Below are 25570 nucleotides of genomic sequence, written 5' to 3'. Positions count from 1 at the left end.
GCCTTCCTCTTATATATCACTGAATTGACTTGCAGAAGTATCCATGAGGCACCGAGCTTTTCAGAGTCGGTATCGACAACATGTTAGGACACTAAAAACCATCCATAGCGGTACAGGCATAGATGCTTTGCTTAAGTCCCTGCTGCACCCAACATATTTCGAAACTTTGGTGTGAATTGCACCGGCACCGCCGACACGGTGTCGCCGGCTTGAGCGCGCCAAGGAAAGTTCATAATTTCAAACCAACCAATGAGCGCTCGCATACCGGGGGAGCGGCCTCAGGAGCCAATTGGCTCGTGACGGTTGAGAACTCGCGCTTCGACGTGAAAATTCTCACGTTCCATGACGTTTGATGACGCGAAAAGCTCGCAGCGCCTCACTTTAGTCCGCAAGTGAACTAGCGAGTTTCATCCCCTTGCCAATGCGGTGGTACGGTGTTGTGGGGGTCTCAGACGGCAGGGGGCAGAGTTAAGAAGATGGGATGAAGGCGGATGGCGGAGAAAAGGGGGCTCAAACGCCCAAACTTTTATTTTTCGTTGAAATGAATGGAATTTGATTATAGGTAGGGTTTTCAAGATGCTCTGAATTTTATAAAATACCCGTGTCTGGATTACTGGGTGAGCACTTACTGGTTTTCCATCAGCTGTAGGTTTCCGACGTATGCAATTACTATCATGTTAATATTTTCTTTGTACCATCGTTTGTAATGTTAACAGTAGCAGAATCACGCAAAAGCAACCTTGGTAAAGCGCTGTTGAACGGCCTGCGCGGCAGATCCATTGTTTGAGCCTGCTTTTTGCTAAAGGCATGAGCCAAATTTTCGCAAAAGCAACGTTGTATATTCGACGTCTGTCCTTCTGTGACTTTCTATTACAGTTATCGACGCTGTTTTCACGTATGACAATCTACTGTTAATTTGTGTGCAACAAATCTACGTTATATTCACGTAAAAGATTTGACATGCTGAACTGACTACGTAAAATCAGCGCGGAATCAATGTTCGCATTTTGCGTTCTACATTGTTCAGCAATATTCAACGTTAATTCTGCATTCTACCAACAATGTGTGTTGATTAGGATAGCATTGAATAGTTATCACAGATTAAACACGATATTATTTATTAACTGTAGTCATACACGCAAGTTTTCAATGAATCATGATTAAAATGCAGTAGCACATTTAATCAAAGAAGATAGGCTTAATCAATACGATTACAATCAAAATTACAAGTTTTATTATAAAAAGTCTGAGACGTGAGAACCTGATAGATGTAAGTAATTTCGAGCACAATATGAAAGCTAAGTTTAATATTCCAACATGACACAAAGTTAATTAATCAGTTTCTTATGAAGTGAATAGCGCAGACGAAAGGAAATAATTCGAATCAACACGATCAACACATAGCATTAACATAGAATCCAACCGACATATCCTCCAACATGCACGGAAATAATAGCTACACAATACCATATCAAAACGAGAAACGGTCACCGCATTTAATGAAAGAAAATATTCTTAATCAATATGATTACAAACAAAATTACAAGTTTTATTATAAAAAGTCTAATATCGCTATACGTGAGAACCCTCAGTGCAATAGCGGGAAATTCTGATAGTTGTATGTAATTAACTATGAACAGCAGAGACCCTGGAAGACCATGGGACATGAACGACACGAACACAGGAGGAAATAAAATATATACCACTACAAAGAAGTTGTTCTTAATCAAAACAACAGAGTAGAATAATCTGTAATTTTAAGTATCATGAAATCATCCTCGTGATATAATCTAATCGAACACTATACAATTTTCATTCTAAGAGACACTACAAACTTTACTTTGTTTTATGAATCCAACACAGAGAATAGATATGTTGAAAATGAACTTCACATAGCACGCTCCTAGCCAACAACCAGCTCTGATGATATCTGCCCTGATTTGTTGAAGACGGGTGCCGATAGATGTATGGAAGACCACGGAACACGAACGACAAGAACACAACAGGAAATAAAATCATACCACTACCAAGAAGATATTCTTCATCAATATGATTACAATCAAATTACAAGATGTATTATAAAAAGTCTAATATTCCTATACGTGAGAACCATCATTGCAATAGCGTGAATATCTGTCATAACATTTCGAGCGCAATAGGGAATCTAAGGTTCATATTCCAACATTACACAACTTTTAATTAATCAATTTCTTATTTAGTGAACAGCATAGACGTAAGGAAATAACGAGAAACAACACAATCAATAGCTACAATTAATAGACAGCCAAACCTGCGCACCAACCAACAGATAGAGAAATAATAGCTATTCAATCTATCAAACGGAGAAATATTACAAATCTAACACTGTAGCACAGACTTAACGCTGAAGAACAGAGGAACACTCTAAGCGGCGACACGTAAACAACAACAGAGGAAAATAATCTATCATTGAACCATCATAAAATCGAACAATGTACAATTTTCATTCTAACAAACACTACGAACCTTGATGTAGGTATTCAAGACATAGAAAATATGCACTGTTTTCATCTCGGTTTTCACTCTTCTCCTCAAAGCCGGGAGACTTTATGTATCTATCTATATGACCAAAACGAAGCAACTCCCATGCTTTATCACTCAAACGGTTGGGGGCTATATTCCTTCGTCCAGCAAACAGGGCGCTCTAGAGGTCAGATAAGATAGTTCAAGGGCGATATATTTTACCGTGCAGCGCAAATATGCCGATATTATTCGCGGGGATCACTATCTTTTCATATCCTTTCCTTGAAGCGGAAATCTTTCGTCAAAGTGGTTGACAAGTCGACTAAGTTTGTACAGATGCGATATTGTTATTGACCATGTAGAGAAAGTCCAAATTATTAAATGGTAGCAACAATACCCAATCAAAAACGAGAAACAAATTTAATTACATCAATTTTTGTAATATCTTGCAACAGAAAGTTCTATATAGATGAACCACACAGAAATATCGAATGTGAAATCCAACTCAGAGGTATGAGGCATTCCCATCTTAGAGATTATTTTTACTTACGTCAATCGAGTGAACAATTGATACAAATACAAGACGATAATTATTTCCGGCAGTAACTTCACAACTCATAGAATATGAGTCGAGTGAATACTTGAAACAAATTCAAAACAATAATTCTCACGACAGGTGGATATTATAGCATTCTAAACCAAATAATAAAAATTTAATCAATAAAATGAGCATAGATATGCTTTTAATTAAATGTAGACGTGCACTTGACAATTGCTCTATATTGAAAAGGACAGATTTTGTACTCGCTACCATAAGGCATGGGAAGATGTGATAAAAAACTGCTTCGAAAAGGAAGAGCCGCGAAACGATACCATTATCGCTGCATTTCAATACGTCCTAGACATGGTCGTATTTGGAGATATGGTACAAGCTACAGAACTGAAGGTGCAAGAATTTATATGTCGAATCTACAATACTTATAAAAATATCAGCACATCAACGTCGGAAGGGCCACTGGGATTGATGGTGGAGTTTTTGAGGTTTGCTAACGAAGAATTGGAATACACTAGACCAGATGTAATTGTAATCATTGCAATGGGCATCGCGTTCATCGAAAGCAGTCAGATCAAATTATCATATACAAGCGGTCTATATCGCACGATTCATTACGGATTTGTTGAAATTACACATACCTGAGATGGAAAGTACATAAAATCTTATCGCATGATATGTTCCAGTACCACGGCAACGCAATTATTTTCTTCTACCAGTCCCTGCAACGATGTCGAATGAGCAGAAGTTCAATATTGTTGTACAATGTCTGTTGTACGAGAAGTTTCCGGCCCGAGGTAGAAAATGCGCGCGAATTTGAAAATCCGATTAAGGACGCGTGGCTCCATCTGTTGGAGGGCTGGAGCACCACCCTCAATCCTCTCCATGCTTTTGTCGGTTGGAGAGCGGCATTCCAAAGAGCCAGGGTGCACTCTTCATTTAAAATGGAAAAAATCGAGTAGCGCGCTGTGATAAAATTCTTGACAAAAGAGGAACTTTCGCCTAGCGAAATTAAAACGCGACTGGACAACGTGTACAGGGAAGCCTCTCCGTCGTACACAACGGTAAAAGACTGGGCTAAGCAGTTTCGACTGGGGCTAGAGTCCATTGAAGATGATCCACGCGATGGTCGTCCAGTGGAAGTGGTGACACAAGACAATTTGTCTCATGTTGAGGAGGAAGTGCTGAGCGACAGGCGTCTGAAGGTGAAGGAAATCTCAGAAAGGCTGGGGATTTCCAAAACAACCGTTTTTCGCATCATCGGCGAGGGCCTTCACATGAAAAAGGTCAGTGCGAGGTGGGTGCCACGACTTCTCTCGTCAGTTCAAAAGCAACAGCGCGTCGTCTGTGCCAAAGAGTTCTTGGAGCTCTGTCAAGAGAACGAAGAAGAAATATTGAAGTCAATTGTCACAGGGGATGAGACTATGGTGCTCTACTATGATCCCCTTTCGAAAAAGGAGTCGCTGGAATGGCGCAAACCAGGAGAAGCACCCCCAAGAAAAGCCAAGGTGACAAAATCCACAAAGAAGATCATGGCAACAATATTTTGGGATTGTCACGGGATCCTCCTCATCGACTTGAAAGAGAGGAACACCACAGTGAATGCGACTTATTATGCTTCACTCCTGCACCGATTGCGAGACGCCATCAAGGAAAAGAGGCGCGGCAGATTGAGTCGAGGTGTCCGCTTGCTCCAGGACAATGCCCCTGTCCACACGGCTTCTGTTGCCAAGGCTGCACTGAAGGAGTGCGGCTTCGAAGAAATCCACCACCCACACTACAGTCCAGACTTGGCACCGAGTGACTACTTCCTGTTCTCAAACTTGAAGAGGGATCTCAAAGGACGGAGATTTCAAAACGATAGTGAGGTGCAAGAGGCAGTTTTCCAGCATTTTGCGGACAAAACTTCGGACTATTTTTTCAAGGGTATAAGAATGCTGGTTGAAAGGTGTCAAACGTGCATCGAAGTTAGGGGTGACTATGTCGAAAAGTGATACACTTGTTTCGTCTCTATGACTATTAATAGTTGGTCGGGCCCGGAAAATTATGGAACCACCCTCGTATCATCACTTATTGCAACTCAACGAACATATCAACTGCGGTGGACCACCGGACGATTTTCATCTAATACTGTCTTGTACGCCATTCAAGAGCATTCATACAAAGAAAGGAAACATCAATAAGAGATTGTGCTAGTTCGTCGCAACAAAGTGCAAGTTACTGAAGCGATACAAATGCGGCGACAACGTATCAATTGCATTAATCATCGCTGGATTCAAGCGACCGATAATAAGACATCATTATGTAATACATTCCGAATTCACCAATAAAGTCAACAAACGAAAACTTCAAAGATTGGAATAGGACAATTGTAATTTATCGAAATCAGCAAGCATATAACTGAAACAATAAATGTAATCTTTGTCATTATTTTAATGAATTCTACGCATCATAATGAAAAACGCTTTGCATTTAGCATGGCTAGACTGAGAACAGTGATCGCTAAGGAAACGAATATTCCACAGTGTGTAAGAATTCTCATATGAAATCAGAGCTGACCATCAAATAGGTTTTACCCGACTACACTCTGTACAAGTTCAACACCCGAAGGATAGAATTGCCGGAGAAGGATCAGTCATTGAAATTTAGAGGCATGATACATCAGTCTATGATTACAAAAAAGGATCACTAATCTTTTGTGAAAACTTACCATATTTCATGAATTAAATTCCACAGTGCATGTATATTTCTCAAACTGTTGCACTAGCCCAGACGTAGTAAAAAAGAAGAAAAGGCGTCTCAAGCAACCCCATTGGAGTGCGGAATAAATATTTTCGTCAACATATAGTTGTCCGTTTGTATGACTGGATAGGAAAAATGAGCCGTCCAAGATAGGGCAATACGGGAAATAAGGCAAGATAACTGATTGCGGCGGGTCAAAGCGTTCGCGACAGAGTGTCATCAACGTTTACAACTGCATGTGGGTTCAATGCCTGCGAGATAATACGAAGCCTTCGCGAAAAGCGAATCTATTATCAAATGCCGCGATGCAAATGGGGGATTTTACAAGCATGATGTGCGGGCGAAGTCTACATATCTAATCACGTAATCTTCGTAACACACGGCACACAAACGTATATGAAATAATTTCCAAGTATCAATCAGATTTTGTGAGAAGCGGATCACACAACCGCCATCAGAAATGATTAACCAATATACAATGAACATGAGCGTTATGCATAAACACAATGGAAGATATGCTATATTAATTATAATAAGCCGATCAGCACTGGTCACAAATAAACGTCGATCCAATTCACAAAATATACTCGAGATTTCCCGTAGCCATACAGCTAAACTATCACATTATTTTAGTGTCATAGCATCCGGGCACTGCAAATGAAAATGCCATACTTGGATTTTATAAGTTTTTAGCTCATAACGTTGTAAACCCCAAACTCCACACTAAAGATCCTTTTATTCTTTACATTTTCAAAGTCAAAATTGCACGCTATTTCTTGCATTTTTTAAATAAATCTATAGATTAAAAAGTTGTGCATATAGTCACACATACTATACAAGATATTTGATTGTGGCTTAAATGCTAAAATTTATCAATTCGGACTTACGAAAACGCAAAGTTACGAAAACGCAGTACTTACGCAAAGTTACGAATATTTTCCAAACGAAATTTACTTAAAACTCGAAGAAAGGGTCACTCGCGTCGACGAACCCGTTTCCGGAAAAAACAACACGCTTGCGTGCAGTACCACGTTAACGCGTCGGGCGCAGAATCGCGTTCGATTACAGGTGCGGCATTGGGGAAACGCGGCCCGGCGTGTTGCCGAAACGTCTTCGAGGACGCAGGTGACCCTTTCTTCGAGTTTTAAGTAAATTTCGTTTGGAAAATATTCGTAACTTTTAATATCCACGACAGAGAGAAGAATCCAGAGAATTCGCATTATGTTATAGTGTATATACCTAGAAAATATCAATCCGATTAAATTCTCTGTCATCATGAAGGAGTGCTCGTCAAAGTGAGCGAGCTAAAGCTTGCGTATTATGAAATTACACATTCTACAACACTGATCGTAAATCGCAACACCTGTTCAAATTTTAATTAAACTATTACTGATGTGTGGTAGTCACCACTTCTCCTGAATGTGAATCGATAAATTTTAGCATTTAAGCCACAATCAAATATCTTGTATAGTATGTGGGACTATATGCACAACTTTTTAATCTATATCTGTTTAAAAAATGCAAGAAATAGCGTGCAGTTTTGACTTTGAAAATTTAAAGAATATGATCTTTAGTGTGGACTTTGCGTTTTACAACGTTATGAGTTAAAAACTTATCAAATTAAAGTATGGCCTTTCCATTTGTAGTGCCCAGATGCTATGACACTAAAATGTGATAGTTTTTCTGTGTGGCTACGGGAAATCTCGAGTATATTTTGTGAATTGGATCTACGTTTTTGTGTGGCCGGCGCTGATCTGCTTATTACAATTAATATAACATATCTTCCATTGTGTTTATGCATAACGCTCATCTTCATTCTGCAAGCTTATAAGAAGGCGACCATTGCAGGGCACACTGTAGCATTGCAGTGGATCCCCGGACATGTCGGTATCAGCGGCAACGAAGAAGCAGACAGAGCCAGCACGCAGCTTTTCCCCGATAAAGATGTCGTTGGGCTACCGAAGACCCCTCCTCTCGACACTCACCGGTCCCAAGATGCAGGTTCAGTGAGAACACAACATAGCTTGTAGAGGAGGTGGTGTCCCTCTACATGAGTCCCGACCGGCGATGACGCTGGCCTGTCTCCATGGCCGCGCCGGTGGAACTGAAGCCGGTGCTCCAGGCGCGTGGCCATCCTCGTCGTTGTACACCGGATATCACTCACAATATCACTCCCCCGCTCAGACGCGGCGAGGCTATAAAGGAGAAGATGTCCACGACTTAACTAGAGGAGGGCAGCGATGGCCACCGCGGTTGGCATGCACGGCTGAACAGGTGGACGGCAGGGCACACGTTGGCGAAGCGTCACAGCTGATGAGTAATCAGATCCGGTAGCGCGAGAAGAGCGGGGAAAAGAGTGAGGCGCTGGCGAAGGGGAGGTCCTGGGGTGCCGCTACCGGCATGGGAGCCGAAGCTCTGAGAGTCCCAGAGGAAGAGAGGGTGAGGCTGTGCGAGCCGTGGAGAGGTGCCGAGACGCCGGCTGTAGCGTGCCGCGGCGTCGCCTGCCGCGACTGCCGCGACCGGCAGGTGAGCGCGGGGCTCGAGTGTCGCGGCCGGCAGTGAAGGAGCGCCGGGGTGCGGTGAACATCGGGCTGAAGCGATGGTTAATGAAGCTGTGATGCGCGTGTGTACCGGTTGGTAGTGCTTTGCAGGAGAGAAGACACTGCGCAGCAGTCCGCTTGTCGAGCTCAGGAAGCCATTCGGGAATGAGAGTCGTGGCAGCGGGTCTGGACAGTTGAGATTGAGGGTACCGCCGTACCACGGAGCTACCGTACCGGTCGGGTAGGTAGTAGAGGGGCTTCCAGGCTGCGCGGCAGCCGTCCATCGGTGCTGGACATGCGGGAAGGTTGCCAAATTTGGGATGATAAAAGGGCCGAATTACATCGAACTTGATGTTCATCGTTCGGGTCACCAAATATAGAGGAGGTGGTGTTCCTCTACATGAGTCCCGACCGGCGATGATGGTATGCCACGGAGAGGCGATGACGCTGGCCTGTCTCCATGGCCGCGCCGGTGGAACCGAAGCCGGTGCTCCAGGCGCGTGGCCATCCTCGTCGTTGTACACCGGCCGCCATAAGCTCACTCCCTTCTCTCTGATGTAGACCCCACGCTTTCTCTCGTCCTTCGTCCGCTACTACCGCGCCCCTTCTCTACTGCTCTCTTCCACCGCATGAGGCTCAACGTTGCCTTTACACCTGCCTTTCAGCACCGTCTCGGCTCCACCTCGTCTTCCCTCTGCCCTACTTGTGGACGACACGGCGACCTCAGCCACGTCATCCTGGCTTGTGGGCATACCACCATGAGCGTGCACTAATGGAAGTCTCTATGCAACGCATTGACAAGCGGCCGTTCAACCTAGCGAAGATCCTCGGTCCGTGGTCGAACGCTGCCCACCAGACGCAGGGCCTTCGTCTTCTGGCGGAGTACTTGTGCTCCACCGGTCTGGTGACGGCTCTTTGAAAGCCCCCTTCATCATCCCTTCATCCTCTCCTAACGCGAAATAGGGCAGTGTACCGCCTCAGCAGCGGTGAATTGCCCACCCCATCACCATCCAATGTATGTATGTGGGTGTGTGTGTATCTGTGAGATCCTCTGCGACACTGCCAACCCTTTGCTTTCCACCGACACGGATGAATATGTTTACCGCCTATGACGTGTTGAAGCGGCATTTGTATCCTTTGCGAGCGAAATCAATAAGTCGTAACAAATGTAGGCATGTATTTCGGCAGTTAACAGTAACCCCAAGAGGAATACACACAGTTAACCGTCATCCTAACGCTGATCTGCGAACAAACAACAACTAGAACTGAATAAAACGAAACCACTCGCCATTCCGTGCTCTGGTCAATCGAGTTTAGTGATAATAAAGTGACGAACGAACGACAGCACACAAGAAGCACACAAGTGATGTAGTGGGAAAATATTCGCTGTTTATTTGTGTAACAAAAACGTATGAGATACGCACATATAGTATGCCGAATATCGATAGTAAGTGATGAATTTAGGAAAACGAGCACGTCCAGCTTAGCGGAATGAAGCAGCCAACGGAAGGCAACTCCTTGCATGACCAACGGATGGCAGCTCCGTTGTGATAACGCTTTCTCCAGCTAACTCGACACCCCTGCTTCGTCCATCCTGCCTCGTCGTTGCCCTCAGACTCAAAGTCATGTTGCCCTTGCCACGATTACAGCATATGCTTCCGCCAAGAGATGACAGCTTGTTTGCATTCTGCTTTTGGCGTTAACAAATAATATGTGACACAACGTGATACGTGGTTAAAATTCGTGGGGCAATCGGGTTAGTCCCAAACTGATTCGAAATGAAATCACTGGGCGGAATCGCATTTATTTATTTATTTTATTTATTTAAGTACGTTAAAGACCCCCAGGGGGTATTACATAACGGAGTGGAGAGAAGCACATAGAAAAGTACAAAAGAAACGCGTAACAGAAGTATTACATAAAGTACACAATGAAATATCAAGTTGATAAGGGAAGAAGACCATGTGTACCATGGGAAGAGCATGATGAACCTGAAGCCCTGGATTGGAGGAGGGCAGCCTTAAAATCAGCAGGGTCGTGTGTACAAGCCACACGTTCAGGCAAGAGATTCCAGTCACTAATTGTTTTAGGAAAGAATTATTTTAGAAAGGAAGTGGGTGTTACAATGGGGTAGCTTAATCTTATGGATGTGGTCCAGACGAGATGAAATGTAGTTAGCATTGACTAGGAGACGATCGCGAGCGTTTGTGTTGTGATAAATTTTACGGAAGGGGCACAGCCTGGCTATTAACCGTCTTGACGAGAGAAGATCAACGTCAAGGTTATTCTTTATACGTGAAACACTTGCGTCTCTAGAATAGTTGGATATAATGAAGCGCATCGCCCTGTTTTGAACTGACTCTAATGCTTGAATTAAGTGCTCTTGATGGGGATCCCATATGGCCGATGCGTATTCGAGTTTAACCGGAAAAATTCATTTCCTTTCCTTTCTTTCTTTCTTTCTTTTTCTTTTCCCTTTTTTGGAATAGCAAGCCGGCTCTTTGCCTGGATAACTTTCCTTTCTTTTTTTCTTATTGCATATACCTGCCCCCCTCCCGGAAAATTCACGCACTAGTTCTACTTGCCATCACAGGCGTCCCCATGGTGAGCTTCAGGCTCACGCTCCCCATATTGTTTGTTGGTCTGCGTGGCCTTTTCACTGTATCCTCACCCCACCCTCAGGGGTCCATAGGGCCACGTACGCTTCAAGGGCCCGTCCCTTATTACTTCAGTCATGCAACTGTCTCTGTGGTACAAGGTTACTGACTTCTGTTGATCTGACCGTTTATCCCACAAGAATGTCGCCCGTAGTAGTCCGCTCTGTCTGTAAACTCATTACATATACTGTAGAGTCTGACAACTCTGTAGAAAACTCATACTAGACACTCGACGACAGTTTGAAGGTGGTTCATCGGTGTGAGAAGGCCAACGGAAGGGGCATCGGTAAAAGGCGTTTCGAGAATCAAAGAGAGGCCTCCTCTAAGCATACCCGACGGCGGAGCGAGAATACCGTAGAAGGAGAGCGCCTCTTGAAGGGCGTATTAGGCACTAGAGATTTCTGCAGACGGAACGAAAATACGACGGTTGGTAATTTTGTAGTAGGTAGCCGAGCAGTACTGCGTCAGAGGCAACGTCGTACTAGGTAGCAGCGGAAGGTCTCTTCTCCTTTTGTCTTTCTCCCGAACTTTCTCCCGTTGTTTCGGAACTATTGTCGACGTCTTCAATGTAACTTGCAACTATGTGAAGTTTAGGGATGTCACGCGGTACGTACAGTACGTACAGTAGTAGGGATCTTCGATCGCGAGCTGCCAGAGAAGCTGCAGCTGCTCCATACCTTAACTTCTACAAAGCGTTGATCACGTACCGTCAGCAAGCTCACCACAGTCTGGTTCCCGAAAAAGGTGGCAATACCGACCGCTTTACTCAACACGCAATCAGTAATAAGTCAACATCGGAAGAAACATTGACAAATGAACTCAGCGAATTCACAGGAATCTTAAAGGGACTATGAAACAATTTTTTTCTTGGTTTTGTTCGAAAGAAGAGATTTTTCTGAGTCTAGAACCGAAATTTTACCTTCGTCGCGCGAGCGGCTTTCTCAGGAGCGCATTTTAACGGAGCGGCGAAAGGAGAACACCTGGCGCCGCGCTGTGGCGAACTGGCGTGTGGGGAAACAGCGAGCCGCTTTACGTAACCACGGCCGGCTCGGCGGTACGTCATCGTGACGTGTCACTGTCCTGCCGCATTTACATGTAATAGGAGCGGAAGTCTCAATGATGGCAACTTCCGTTCTGGTCGCCTGTCGCATCGTCTGGTAATGCGGAATGCAAAGCCAGGAATGCCGTGAAATGTGCTTCAGTGTGGTGTATGTGACTGTGGTCGAGCGTCCGATTTTTCCAGGGTGTCTTGGCGGCATATACAACTTTCATCTTTTATTCTTTCATGTTTAGCCAGCTTGGCCTTCGGTATAACCTCGGCTGGTTCTCGTCGGCGCCCGGCTGTCGGGGCAAGGATGACCCTGAGTGTTGTTCACAGGGTTCTGCCGGCTCTAGTGCCGGCCACTACACAGACAATGAAGATGCTTACGCTTCCGAAAACACTAAGCTTATTTAAGCGGCCCTGTGCCTCGCAGTTCAGTCAATTCGTTTGCTTGGTGCAGTGGTTTCCTGATTTGTGTCTTCGTCTATTTGCCTACTGTACATCTGGCTGTGTGCCTTTTCCTGACATGCCGAAACGATGTTGGGTTGTTGGTTGTCCCAATTCGCGACAGTGTCCACGGAGCATCCAGTGTCATATGATTCCAACCGATGAAACGGTCCGTTTTCGGTGGTGCGAAGCAATCGGACGGCCAGAGTGGAAAGACTGTGCTGTGCCATCCACTGCTCGTGTTTGTTGTGAACATTTCCAGGCTAGCGATTACGAAGGGGATGTTGAATCGTTTCAACGTGCTGGGTACCGAGCTCCGCGTCGTTTACGACAAGGTGTAGTGCCGACACAAAACCTGCCCGATTACCAGCGAGAACAACATTCGCCTAAACGACACAGAAGTGTAAGTATTTTTTTTCCTTATTGTAGCTAAAGCCGATCACCCTCCCTGCGTGTGCTCATCTGGTTATTATAGGTCTCCTGGTCCCCTAAATGAGTTAGTTCGCATTGGAACTTTACAACTGTAACAGTCACCGAGCTCAGATTATCTAATTCTAGGAAAAATACAATTCGATTAGTTCTTTATAGTACTTGCCACCTATAAGCTACATTTATGTGGAATATTTATATAATGACCAGTTCGCTGTTGTACATATATTCTACTGGAACATGTAGTTGTATCTGTTTCGTTTTTCCTTGCTTATGTATGATTTCTCTGTTTACAGGCAAGCCCTTCAGTGGAGTCTGAAGCAGCTGAGGTGGGTAGGGAGGAGAGATTCTAAGATACAATATTCGTTATCATATAATATGTATAATAGTATTTGCAGAGCAGTTCCACAAGCGCTCAGCACTGCGACCACACGTATGCCCACATGTGTGGCCAAACTTCATTCCTGACTATGTTAGAGGTATGTTTTCTGTATTGGTAGCTCGCCCAGGAAACAAATAGGTTACATGATGAATTATTTCCACCTCTTATGTTGTGCTTGTCTGTGAAGTGTGGGGTGTTCTCTACAACTTCCCTGTGGCTAAACATGCCAGAGACAATGTACAAGTTTCGTAGGTGTTTTGCCCTAGTAGATATATTCACACATTAAGCTCTATAGATGACCTTTTTGAAATGTTGTTTCATGCAGCACCTACAAACTGCACTCCCTAAAGCCTGCAAAGCTATATGTCAGACAATATATAGTAATGGTCTTCTTTCAGGCAGTTAGATGACAGGCCTCTGACTGAATTATTCAGAATTTCTGGGGTGTCATGAATGGGTTTTACTACAGCCTATAAATATGACCATGATGCCAATATGCACCTGTGGGTATAACATTAACACATAACATAATGAATAATTCACGATGATTTTTCACTTGAGTCTTGTATGTAGCCAATAATGATAGAATCTCGGAATGTACAGCAAAGGTGCAAGACATGCAGCATATTCTCACCACATACACTCTATGATATAACTTTAGTTTTATGATGTTGAAATTCTTTATGGATTTACTATGTATAGTGGTTGGAACAATTCATATAGCCTGGCCAATATAATAAGCTTTTACTTTATTGAACTGTTGTGAATTTGTACAAGGGAATTCATAGTTCAGTAACTTTCAGTAATTTGTAACAACATTTCAGAGCACGAAATCTACTGAAGGGACACCACTGTGTGATGTTGATGAGTTTTCCCACATAACTGACTATGAAGTGGAGGTAAGTAACAGAAGAAATATCACTGCTACATAGTCACGACACATTAGACATGGTACATTACACATGTGACTTATAAATAATTTAACATTTTCCACCTTCATGATGCTTAGTGTATTCATCACAATGACACATGGCGTGCTCTTATTCGTAGGAGGGCAGCAGTACCCCTGTAATGCTTGAGCTAGCAGAAGAGGAAGTAAGCCACCACACTGGCAAGCCACAGACAACATCAACAGGTATCCCTGTTTAGATCCACAAGGGCAGAGTAATAATTTTTTTTTGTTTTTTGTTATCAGCAACCCAAGTACACACGTCTACACATTCACTGGTGACGTGTGGCACGCAGACAGACCTGTCTTTCCCATTTGATATCCCTGGCATGCTCCCCGCATCATCAATTCCAACTATGTCATCCCCTGTGAAGTCCAGCCACTCCGGGCTTCCTCCACCTCCTGTGTCTCCCATCCGTGATACGTTGGAAAGCTGCAGCGAATATGAAGACAAGGACACAACATTTCAACCATCATCTGCAGACAGTTCATTCAGGTAAAACTGCTTCTGGACATAACTCAGCTTATGGTTAGTCTTTGGGAGCAGGTGATCTGTAGATCAAATTCAACTGTGCAAATCATTAGAAATTTAGAGAGCTTCAGAAGAGGCCCTACATAAGACACCTACATAATTGCAAGACATCAATTAATATCTGAACAGATACAGGTTTTTTGTTAACATTCGAGTGCTCTAATTGCCATGAATGCTGTTCAAAATTCTCTGCATGTTTTGTGTTACACGTAATTAGGTGCTAGGAGTGAAAAAATTGGAAATACAAAGGAAAAATGCCTACAGGTAGTGTGCAGTGTCATTGTTTTTTACAAGCCTCCCGTACGCCTTAGTGACAAGACAGCGTTCGCTGTAACTTGGTGCATAATGAGTAGCTCATTTCACAAGTTATTAAACTTGATTTGCATTACATTTACATGCGCTCAGTTTACAGATTACCTGTGGCAATGTTACATATCATGTATATTGTCATAATGAGCTAGTACAATCGGACAAGGACGGAAAGAAGACGACAGGGACAGGCACTAACTTCTCTCGCACTAAGCAGTTGTGAAGATTCTCCACCAACGAGCTGAAGCTGCTATCTTTCTTACATATCATACTTCAATATAATCGGTTCCAGGGACGAACCTGCAACACACGATGAGCCAAGCTACAAAGAAAGGAAGTTCATCGTTTTTGAATCTGCACTGATGGAACTGCTTTCAACATACCACAGGTGTGGTGAACCCTGCACAGCAGCGACCACTGTGGCAGGCACGAGCCTTACAGCAGATGTTACCTGTAGTAACGGACACAAACGTGTGTGGCATAGCCAGCCAAAAGTGGGGAGGAAGTATGTTGGGAACCTACTATTGTCTGCGGCTATACTTTTCAGCGGTTGTCACCCCACATCTGCCTTGAGGATGCTACGCCTAATTAATATACAGGTGACCTCTGATAGAACATTATTCAACTATCAGAGGGCATATCTTCTTCAAGCAGCAAAAAATGTAAGTGACAGTCACTCTGTTCAGGTACGTGGAATAATTATTTGACCCCTAAACATTAATCTAATTCATTCAGGTGTGGGAGACACAGCAGGCTGGACTGCTTCACAGCCTTCACAGCACAGAGGTCGACCTTTCAGGGGATGGCAGGTTTGACTCCCCAGGGTTCAGCGCCAAGTACCTGACATACACCTTCTTCTGCCACCAGCTTAACAAGGTCATCCACACACAGCAGGTGCAGGTTGGGGAGGTGAGAACACAGAAATCTGCTTTGTTTCCTCTCATGTCAAATGCAACAAAAAATGAATGCCAAGAACTGCCATGAATCACTGTAGCACAGGTATTTCCTGTTTCACGGGTAGCTGGCACGTGACAGAAAGTTCACAACTGATTTTTGTGCATGGCACATTCTCACTGAGTGTTGTTTCGTAGGGAAGGACAAACACGACTTGGCCACTATTTTGAGACCGTGTCGTGTTCGTCTTGTCTCAGGTTCTTTTGGTCACCATGTACCAACTCGCTCTTCCATTGTTAGCAAGATATGTTGGCTATGACATATTTCATGATTATGGTAATTGCAGTCACCACAAGTCACATCCAGTGGCCACATGGAAAAGGAAGGAATGGTTCGCAGCCTAGAGCACATCAAAAGCCAGGGCCTTGTGGTTGCCAGCCTCACAACTGATCGCCATCCTTAGATAATGAAACACATGAGGACTGAAGAACCTGGTATCCGACACTATTTTGATGTCTGGCACGTCGCAAAAGGTAAGGCACACGTATTGTTGGGGCTACGTTACACATAGGCTTATGCAAAGTACACATGTTAGATAAGCAAGGAGGGTGACAGATGCACATATACTGATATATTGTTAATATATGTTGCATAATGTATGAGCTTAATGTAATGATTGCCCCTGCCTACTTTCCCATTCCTCCTCTGGAAAATAATATTTGATCATGTAGTACTACAGTTGTGCAAGATTAAGATGCCTGCCCTATAAGTAATCCATACTAATCAAATATGTATAAAAGTTAGACATGAAATCAAGCAACTCAGGATATAAGGTGCAAACACCAGGAGTTGCACCTGGAACTTCTTGAGGCTCACATGTCTGTGTCATCCATGTTTGTAGCCTGCCTCAGCTAATTCTCATTTGTTTACATTGTATACACAAGATGTCGCCGAGGCTCGTGCCTGAATGAGTGAGTGAACCAGAAAGATGTAAGAGACAATGGAAAGAGCGTAGGTGATTAGTTCTCGAACCCCCTTGTACTTGAGGCACTCAGACTCAGGAGAATGTCCTGCTGTCTTAGTGTGACCGGAAATGGCCGTTCATTGGCACCAGAAAAACAGGAATAAATAAATACATAAATATAACATCTCGCGTTCATGACTTTATCAGTATAAGAAGGCCTTAGGTGGGGTCATGCCAATGGCATCAAGAGAGGCTTCTCTTCAGAGGCATCCCTGTCGTTGACAAAAATTGTATACCTTTTCTGTGTCTGTGCACATCCATCTTTGCAACACTTTCTCAATTTCTTATTATAAATTTCCCATGTTTTCCCTTATACTCGTCCAATTGCAGTCATTGGTGCGGGCTCAGGTATTTTGCAGACCGCTAGTATTTCACTGGAGCTCACATCTTTGCAAGTTGTTGGTGTTTCACTCACGAGGTGACCTACATCCTCTGCGAAGATAAGGTGTGGTCATGGCTAAGTGTCTTCCCTATGGTCTTTGTATGAAAACATGGTCTCTTATGGCTGCCATGGCTGTTGAAAGCGTGCCAGGTCAAACCTAGACACATTATCTCGAAGCTTGTATACATTGTTTCCTGAATGACAGCTGATTTGTATACGTAAGCTCATACTTCTCCACATGCTAAGTAGAAGCTCTGCATTTCCCTCAGAATTAGAACTACACCTGTAAAGGTGGTTACAAGTGCGCTGCATCCACTGGTTTAGCTCAGCACGTGCACGGCACTTGACTGCAGGTTCAAGCTTTTTCTTAACCCATCGGTATCTAAGCCCTCTGTTACAAGATCCTCTTGTGGACTACATGGCCACTAAGCATTCTTGAGCATGGCATTTGCATATTGCAATTGTACAAGCTTGTTCTTTTTACCTTTTACTACATGCACCTTTTATATCATTGTTGCAGATAGAATTATTGTAACTGAAAATTCAACTACGCAATGCCTGTGTGCCTTGTTTTGTATTATTTTTTTGTGTCCTCAATAGTTTCTAACAAGAATTTGGATTTTCTCCTCACTACCTTCTTTGTTCCCCTTCTCTAATGTACATCAGTATAAATATCTGTACCATGTATGTCTGTATCATGCCTAATGAAGGACAGACTCTATTCGAAAGCTTGTGTTTCAGTAAGGTTATTTGGATGTTTCAGTCTCTCATGACCGTGAGTTCTGATAATCCTACCTGTGTCGGTAAAGGGAGCCTGCGACCTTTCTGGTAGGTGTTGTAGGTGAGGTCTGTTGAGGTGACTGTTGAGGTGAATATTAATTAGCTCAAGTAACCACGGAACCTGGTCAGCAGCAAATACTACAAGGTGTCATTTGAATCTGTGAATACATAAGGTGCTATGAATTCACACCTTGGCTGCACTGGTCCCATTGAAAAGGATTGTGCAGGACAACAGGATGTTCCCTGCAGCCATCTTGTTCACTTCTGTCTCAAGTTTCCAAGATCAATTGTGTTCACTTGGGCACTCGGCTTTTGTGGTGAGAAGCGTGACGCGAACATCTGTGGCCACTTTGTGAGACGCACGGGAAGTTCTGAACATGATGCACATTTGATGTACTTCTTCTGGTCTGGTGAAGCAGAGGGCACAACACTGCAAAGTAGAAGAGGCCATTCAAAACTGTTGTCTTCAGATTTCCAGAATTACTCAACAGCTGGTTCCCCCATGGTGCAGATATTGTCATATCATGCACCTGCAACCCAGGTGAAAAAATTCCCTAAGTGGATCCGCTTGCAAGTCGGTTATGGAACCAGGAACTGATTGCTAGCTTGGAATGTATTTCCAGCTAGGAATGAATTCCAGCTGGGAATCGCTTTCCAGCTAGAAACACGTTTCCATTTACAAATGGATCCACTTGCAAGGCGGTTATGGAACCAGGAATCGATTCCAAGCTAGGAATCTATTCCAAGCTAGGAGTCGATTCCGAGGTTCCTTCTCAACCAACCTGCAAGTAGGTTATTGAAGCCCAGCAGGGTTTCAGCATCAGTTTCTATTCTCAACTGCTGCTGTGGCTGTGCAGGAGAGCCAGCCTGTGCTGCGAGACTGGAATGTGTACAGAAGGCCATTGGAGGTGAAAATTGTTACGATATACACAGATGACAGACAACAAAAATCCAATCCTAAGTACACAGTCATGAACACTGCTTATTTAAATTTATTCACTGTGTTACACATTACCACGAGTACTGCGACGTGGCTACACAAAACATTTGTAGACTATATATTCTATTCAGATGTCTATTCATATGTCATTCTATATATTATATTCACAGTAAAATTTGTCAAGTCCACACTTCGGAGGCAGTGTTAAAAATATGACTAGATGAAATTGCACAACTAAAGCATGGGTATGTGGTGCATACAGAAGGAATGTGCAGAAACAAATGTCCATTCTTGCACAACTGGATTAATTGCAAAAACATGTGTAGAGGTTGTCTTGTCCTTCTTCCATTGCAACATCAACAGGCAACACAGATTGGGATAAGAACAGCAAGTTGGGCCATTTGGTATGTACTGAACATGATGGTAGCGCATGGAACAGAACAACAAGAAGGGGACAGTGCACACTCACAACTAACTTTTATTTATGAAAACCATAACCAGGAAAAGCACAACACAAAAGAACAGCAGAAACAACCGCTCCCCCTACAACACCCTCTCCAGGAAAGCAAGCTCTTTTTCAGATGAGCAATAGACGCTTGACTTACGCACGTATAATCTTCGGCCTTTTCAATTGCATGCGCCTCTATAATCTCCCTTATACGAGAGCCTTGCCTGTCACCCCCAAAAGAACAGTCTTATCAAAACTCGGTTCGCACGTGCAGCGGCTGCAATGAACTGCCAAATGGCCAGACGGGGCCGACCGAACTGCAAGCGCATGTTCTCTTAACTTATCATTCACACACCCTTCGCGTCTGGCCGATATAGCATCTCTCACACAACAACGGGATCTTGTAAATTACTCCTGTTCTGCACTCAACAAACTGACGTGTATGCTTCTTCCTGCAACACGGATGGTCATCTAGGTGGGTAGGTTGTGTCCGGTTGTTAACTCGCAGGATGACCATCCGTGTTGCAGGAAGAAGCATGCACGTCAGTTTGTTGAGTGCAGAACAGGAGCAATTTACAAACCGAATTTTGATAAGACTGTTCTTTTGGGGGTGGCAGGCAAGGCTCTCGTAAGGGAGACTATAGAGGTGCATGCAATTGAAAAGGCCGAAGATTACACATACGTACGTCAAGCGTCTACTGCTCTATCTGAAAAAGAGCTTGCTTTCCTGAAGAGGGTGTTGTAGGGGGAGCGGTTGTTTCTGTTGTTCTTTTGTGTTGTGATTTTCCTGGTTATGGTTTTCATAAATAAAAGTTAGTTGTGAGTGTGCACTGTCCCCTTCTTGTTGTTCTGTTCCACGCGCTACCATCATGTTCATGTTCATTGGGATGCCGCACATACAAAATGAAGAAAAAGCTTGTGACTTAGAGCTGTAGAGTCATCTTTGGTGGCCTTCGTGCAGCTTGTATCTTGGATGAGAGGATTGTCGAGATGTTCAACAGTGCAGTGTCCACCGCTGCTCCATTTCTTTGCTCCCACGTGGGGTCAGCCATGCTGTTGGAATCTCTCCAGTGATTCAACGTTGCTGGTAAATAAAGACAGTTTGTAAATTAGCTTAGGAAATTTCTTAGTATAGACAATCAGCTCATGGGCATGCATAAAGCCCTTCTATTTCCGCTGCAGCAAACCTTCGATTTCATGGGAGGACTCCCCAAATTCTGTAATTTCCCATGGTAAAAGCAAAAATAAGTGCTCATTCACACATTCCTTATGGTTCGGCAATGATAGTGCCCTCCTTGCCTATATCAGTTGATCTGGACAGAGAAAACATGTTTGATCTCTTTTGTGATACCCCAGGTGGTGCTCTTTACGCTATGTAGGGTGATGAACGAGCAACATCAGGGCTGTATCATTCACCAAAATTATAAAAAATATACAACTCAAACATAGCATGTAAATGTGTAACTCTACCAGCTGCAAACTTTCTTGTAAAGGTGGCTTCCTGCTGCGTTTACATGCGTGGGGCGGCGCCTTACGAACAACGATTTCGAGCGTATTCGAAGCATCACTATAAAAACAGAAGTTCACTGCATAGCACGTTTTGCGCCAACCATTGCCGAGAGTGATAGGGTTATCGGTTCTGATTCGAAGACAGAGGTGGGCGTACGCCTTTTTGTGGCAATTTGGCTATATGAAAATTGCCACAAAAAGGTGTACGCCCCCTCTTTCTTCGAATCTGAAGCAATAACCCTATCACTCTCGGCAATGGTTGGCGCACAGCGTGCTATGCGGTGAACTTGTGTTTCTAGAGTGACGTTAAAAATCCCACCAGTTCTGGAACACTGCGTCCAACACTCAGCATTCGAAGAAACGTATAAATTATTATGGCTAGGAATGTCATAATGTGATGAAAGTCAGTTCATTTCTCATTGCACTTCCCAACAATTGGGCAATTCCATGAAATTCGGCGCAGTATGCCGTATTCCACAAATTTTTGTGGAATCACGAAATCGTGGAAAAAGAAGTCTTATGCATGCACTAGTGGTTCACATATCACATGGGGAACACTCTCACCAATCATTAACACACTATGGCAGATATACAAAGAAAAGCACCGAATCAAGAGATTAATAAATGGCAATGGCACTACAATACCATAGCCAACAAAAGAAGCTAATACCTCCTATATTCTTGATAAGATTTTTTTTTTTGTAACGTGATTGGTTTATGTCATAGCAATCTGAGGGAAATGAACAAGAATGCATGGTAAAAATGCGAAAAACCTAGGCAGATGCAGCTCAGTGTCCATTGGTAATCTTTTCCTAACTCAAGTTTTAGCTTGATTTGTACTACTGTGAGGAGTCCTACCTGCCTATCACAAAGAAGTCTCTACTTCATGGAATATAGTGGCACAAGATATCGGATGAACAGGTTTTCTCACCTACAACCACGCCAACCTTGTGAGGAGTAAGCTCCTTCCGTGGCTGCTTCGAGTTGTCCCTTTTATCTTTAGGTGCCAGCCGCCCTCCATAGCTCCTCTCTTTCAATTTTTCTGTTCCCCATATGGCCTGTGCTGTTTCGCGGATAACCACCGTGGGTTTCTTGATTTTCTTAAGTTTATCTGCCAGAACATGTGACACAACTACCCCATCCTTAAGGTGGAACTGCACAGAAATGCAAATATCAGTAGAAGCATTTTTACGGCACCAATGTGTGAGGAAGTATGCCTACATGTTTGTCGTCGATTTTTGTGAATGGCTCCAAGTCTGTGCTAGAAGGGTCTGATGTAAGACTACAAGGTGTGACAGACAAGGGCTCCGTTGTGGAAGGGGAAGCCACAGGACCTGGTATTTCTGGAGATGAAAGGATGACAATGAATGAGCATAACTGGAAATTAGCAGTCCCGTTGCAACAAATACAGCTGTACCTTGGGGTGGCTCGTGCACTGGTGTTGACGACTGCCTACCAAACAGCTTTTCGTCTGAAAAATAAATAGCAGTCTGGTGTTTACATATAACTTGTACTACAGTGCCCTTTCAAAAATATGCAGCACGCTGGCAACTGCAATTTTATTGTCAATAGACATATCCTTCTCACCGAACCCCGCTGCCTGGACCGTCACCAGCACTTCCTCCACAATCTTTTCAACTACACAAGAAATAAGGAGCTTTGCTATCGGCATCCTCACAATGTTCAACAAACTTAGGCAATAACAATGATTTTATCTCGACATGGTGAATTGGCGGCACACTCGCTCCATTACATTTCATTGTGTTTGTGCTTTAAAACAAATTGCATATACTGATCCCAAACTTGCCCTTCTCAGTACAATAGCCCTTACTCACTTCGTCCAAGCTTGGTTTTTAGCTCCCACAGATTCTTTTCACAAAGCCGCTGCCAGTACGTGGCCTCTTCGTTAGCTTTCTTTACCTCGGCCGCTGACACAATACACTCGGAGTCTGACACCTCCGACTCGGAGAAATCGTCCGTGTCTCTGTGTCTTTTTCTTCTCACCTAGATGCAAAATGAATATACCGTGAGCATATAAAATATGGAAGGATATACATCAGTTCTGGGCACCCCATGGGCTTGGGCGGCTTCCTTTGTTGCGTTCTGTAGATGCTTATCTATGATGTTCTCATACTCCTTTCGTGTTGACGTCGTCTGTTTCTGCCTTTTTTTCTTTTCCTCCTGCAAAGAGTGGATTATTTTTACTCTATGTGTAGACGCGCGGCGTCCAAGTATCTGTCGAATTTTCTGCTTTTGTGAAATTGGCGCGGCGGCACTTTCACATTGTGACGTGTTGAGCTTTGGCACAAACACACGTTTGGACGTCTTCTTTCTTTCAAGCTCAGCCTCTGTTCCTGCACACAAAAGAAGTGAAAGCGTGGACGCCGGCGAGAATCGAAACCACGTGAAGAACGAGGGAAGGTGGAAACAAAACGGTTATGAGACGTGACATTTCAAAATATGAACACCATGTAGCTCAAAGAATAGTACTCACGTGCCAAAAGCAGAATTTGAACAGGACAGACGTCGCTGGTGCCCGGCTTCCATGCGTCGTAGGTTGCTTTATTGTCAAAATCGTCGTCGTCTTTGGGGTTGAAATTCACGATGTTGTCCGCATTAATGACATGCAAAGTGCTATCAAACTGGTTTAAGTAACGGACAAGGGCGTACATTTTCCACCACTCATAGAAATTTCCCAATTCCAGACCACTTTTAATTGAACGCGGCAACACGGATGACAGTTCGGACCAGCTGGCACATCTCCCAAACAGGCGTGTGAGGTCACGTGCACATGATCGCAGCTTGCCAGTGCAGTATCAGTGGCGCCACAATTCAGATTCTGTGAATTAAATTTAGGACGGCATATCTCCGCTGCTCGTGGTGAGGGAGGATTATGTGTTATATACCATCATTATACACTTACATGCAATATGATAAGCCCGCTATCGCCATATCGCTAAACGCAAAAATATTGCTAAGTGCGGCTATAGGCTCTGCTTCGAAATGCGCGCCACCAGGGGTCCTGTAGACCATATCATCCAGCGGACGCATGTTGTTCCCGGTTTCTTTGCGTGGTGCAGTAAGTGCTTCATGAAAGTTGAATTGTGCCTAAAACAGAATGTCATCTGGAGGCAATAAGAAACCTAGAAAACGCTATCTGGAACAAAACAGTACACAGAGCACCTCCGAAGTGAAACTACCGAAATCAACGAAATGGCGCATGGAGGCGTCTCGTTCGGGAGCCACTACAAGCTCGCAGTCCGAGGAAGCGCATATGATAAGAGAATCCCGCCACGATGCCGAATCAGATGCGACAAGTTCCAGTGGACGACAGACATTAAGGGTGTCTCGAGCATACGAAGACCAGCCTGTCGACGCCAACGTTGAGACGCCCATTGCCGAACCGCCGTCTTGCAGTAGCAGTATACCGCTGCGTACACCATCCTGTTCTTCGAGTGCCTTGCTTGAATTCAGTAAGCCATTAATTACTGGCGGAAATGTGTCGCAAGGCGACGCTATCGTCCTCATTATGGATTACGCAGTTAAACACAAGTTACCGTGGACGGCTGTGGAAGACCTCCTGAAGCTTGTCAACAACTTAATCGAGAAACAAGCACTTCCTCAGAGCAAGCACTTATTCAAAAAATTTGCCGGAGTGAGGCACAGTGACATTGATTCAATTTCTACTGCCCAGACTGTCTCCTTTTGTTGCTCAAGACGTCGGGTGACCTCAAAGAGAGAAACAGTGCGAGGCCCATTTGTACGTTGTGCAATGTCACATACACTGGAAAGCAACTCATGGCAAAGAGCAGCTTTTTTGTGACACTTTCTTTGAGAAAACAACTGGAAACGCTTCTTGAAAGCAACCCAGTGAAGTCCGCATTGCTGAAACAACTGGAGAGCGTGACAGACAACAGCGACGTGCTGAAGGACATCACAGATGGGGCCCTGTACAGGCACTTCAGGGAGAACTGCAAGAAGTATGACATCACCCTTATTGTTAACAGTGACGGCAGTCCTGTGTTTGAGTCGAGTACTTATTCCATATGGCCAGTGCAAATTATGGTCAACGAGCTCCCTCCATCACTTCGGTTTCAACATGTAATCACATTTGCACTGTGGTATGGTGCCTCACACCCCAGGATGTCACTTCTGATGCAGGCACTTGTGGACCAAATGAATGTACTGCTAAAAGAAGGCGTGAACTGGACTGTGGATGACCGTTCGTTCAACTCAAAGGTGAGCCAGGCTAGATGCATGCTGATGCCTGGTTGATGACAAAGAACCCATGTGTAACATCACAGTTACACAATGGTATCTTGCACATGTACAGAACATTTTTGTGCTACTGACTGTGTTGCCCAGTTGCAGAGCATAACAATGCACACCAGGACTCACCACTGTGTCTCCTTTCAGGTGTACTGTATATGCAGTGTCGCAGATGCCCCAGCGCGAGCTACAATGCAAAATATGAAACAATACAACAGTTATTACGGATGTGGATGGTGC

At 44.0% G+C, this 25570-nt stretch overlaps 1 protein-coding gene across 2 annotated transcripts; it reads right to left on the bottom strand.

Annotated features, from left to right (window-relative positions):
• Positions 1-20406: 20406 nt before the first annotated feature.
• Positions 20407-23810, bottom strand: LOC135372280 (uncharacterized). 2 transcript variants are annotated; one of them, XM_064605930.1, is made up of 8 exons: positions 23556-23810; positions 23117-23415; positions 22897-23065; positions 22649-22699; positions 22479-22532; positions 22283-22404; positions 21993-22215; positions 20407-20636 (listed from the first exon to the last, which is right to left on the bottom strand). In XM_064605930.1, the coding sequence occupies exons 1-8, from the start codon at positions 23731-23733 to the stop codon at positions 20476-20478; spliced, it is 1257 nt and encodes a 418-aa protein (XP_064462000.1). In that variant the 5' UTR covers positions 23734-23810; the 3' UTR covers positions 20407-20475. The 2 variants fall into 2 exon arrangements, with proteins under 2 accessions (XP_064462000.1, XP_064462004.1); XM_064605934.1 differs by having other exon boundaries at positions 23132-23415.
• Positions 23811-25570: the final 1760 nt, after the last annotated feature.

This window comes from Ornithodoros turicata, chromosome 1 (assembly GCF_037126465.1).
Source record: "Ornithodoros turicata isolate Travis chromosome 1, ASM3712646v1, whole genome shotgun sequence".
NCBI classification, from domain to species: Eukaryota; Metazoa; Arthropoda; class Arachnida; order Ixodida; family Argasidae; genus Ornithodoros; species Ornithodoros turicata.
Note: the sequence above shows the minus strand (reverse complement) of the source record. Positions and strands in the feature narration are given on the sequence as shown.

Coding starts and splice junctions, on each gene's coding strand:
- LOC135372280 (XM_064605930.1), bottom strand. CDS start 23,733: ATGTACGCCCTTGTCCGTTACTTAAACCAGTTTGATAGCACTTTGCAT. Junction 22,405..22,478: donor AGTGCACGAGCCACCCCAAG/GTACAGCTGTAT, acceptor TTTCATCTCCAG/AAATACCAGGTCCTGTGGCT. Junction 22,216..22,282: donor CAAAAATCGACGACAAACAT/GTAGGCATACTT, acceptor ATTTCTGTGCAG/TTCCACCTTAAGGATGGGGT.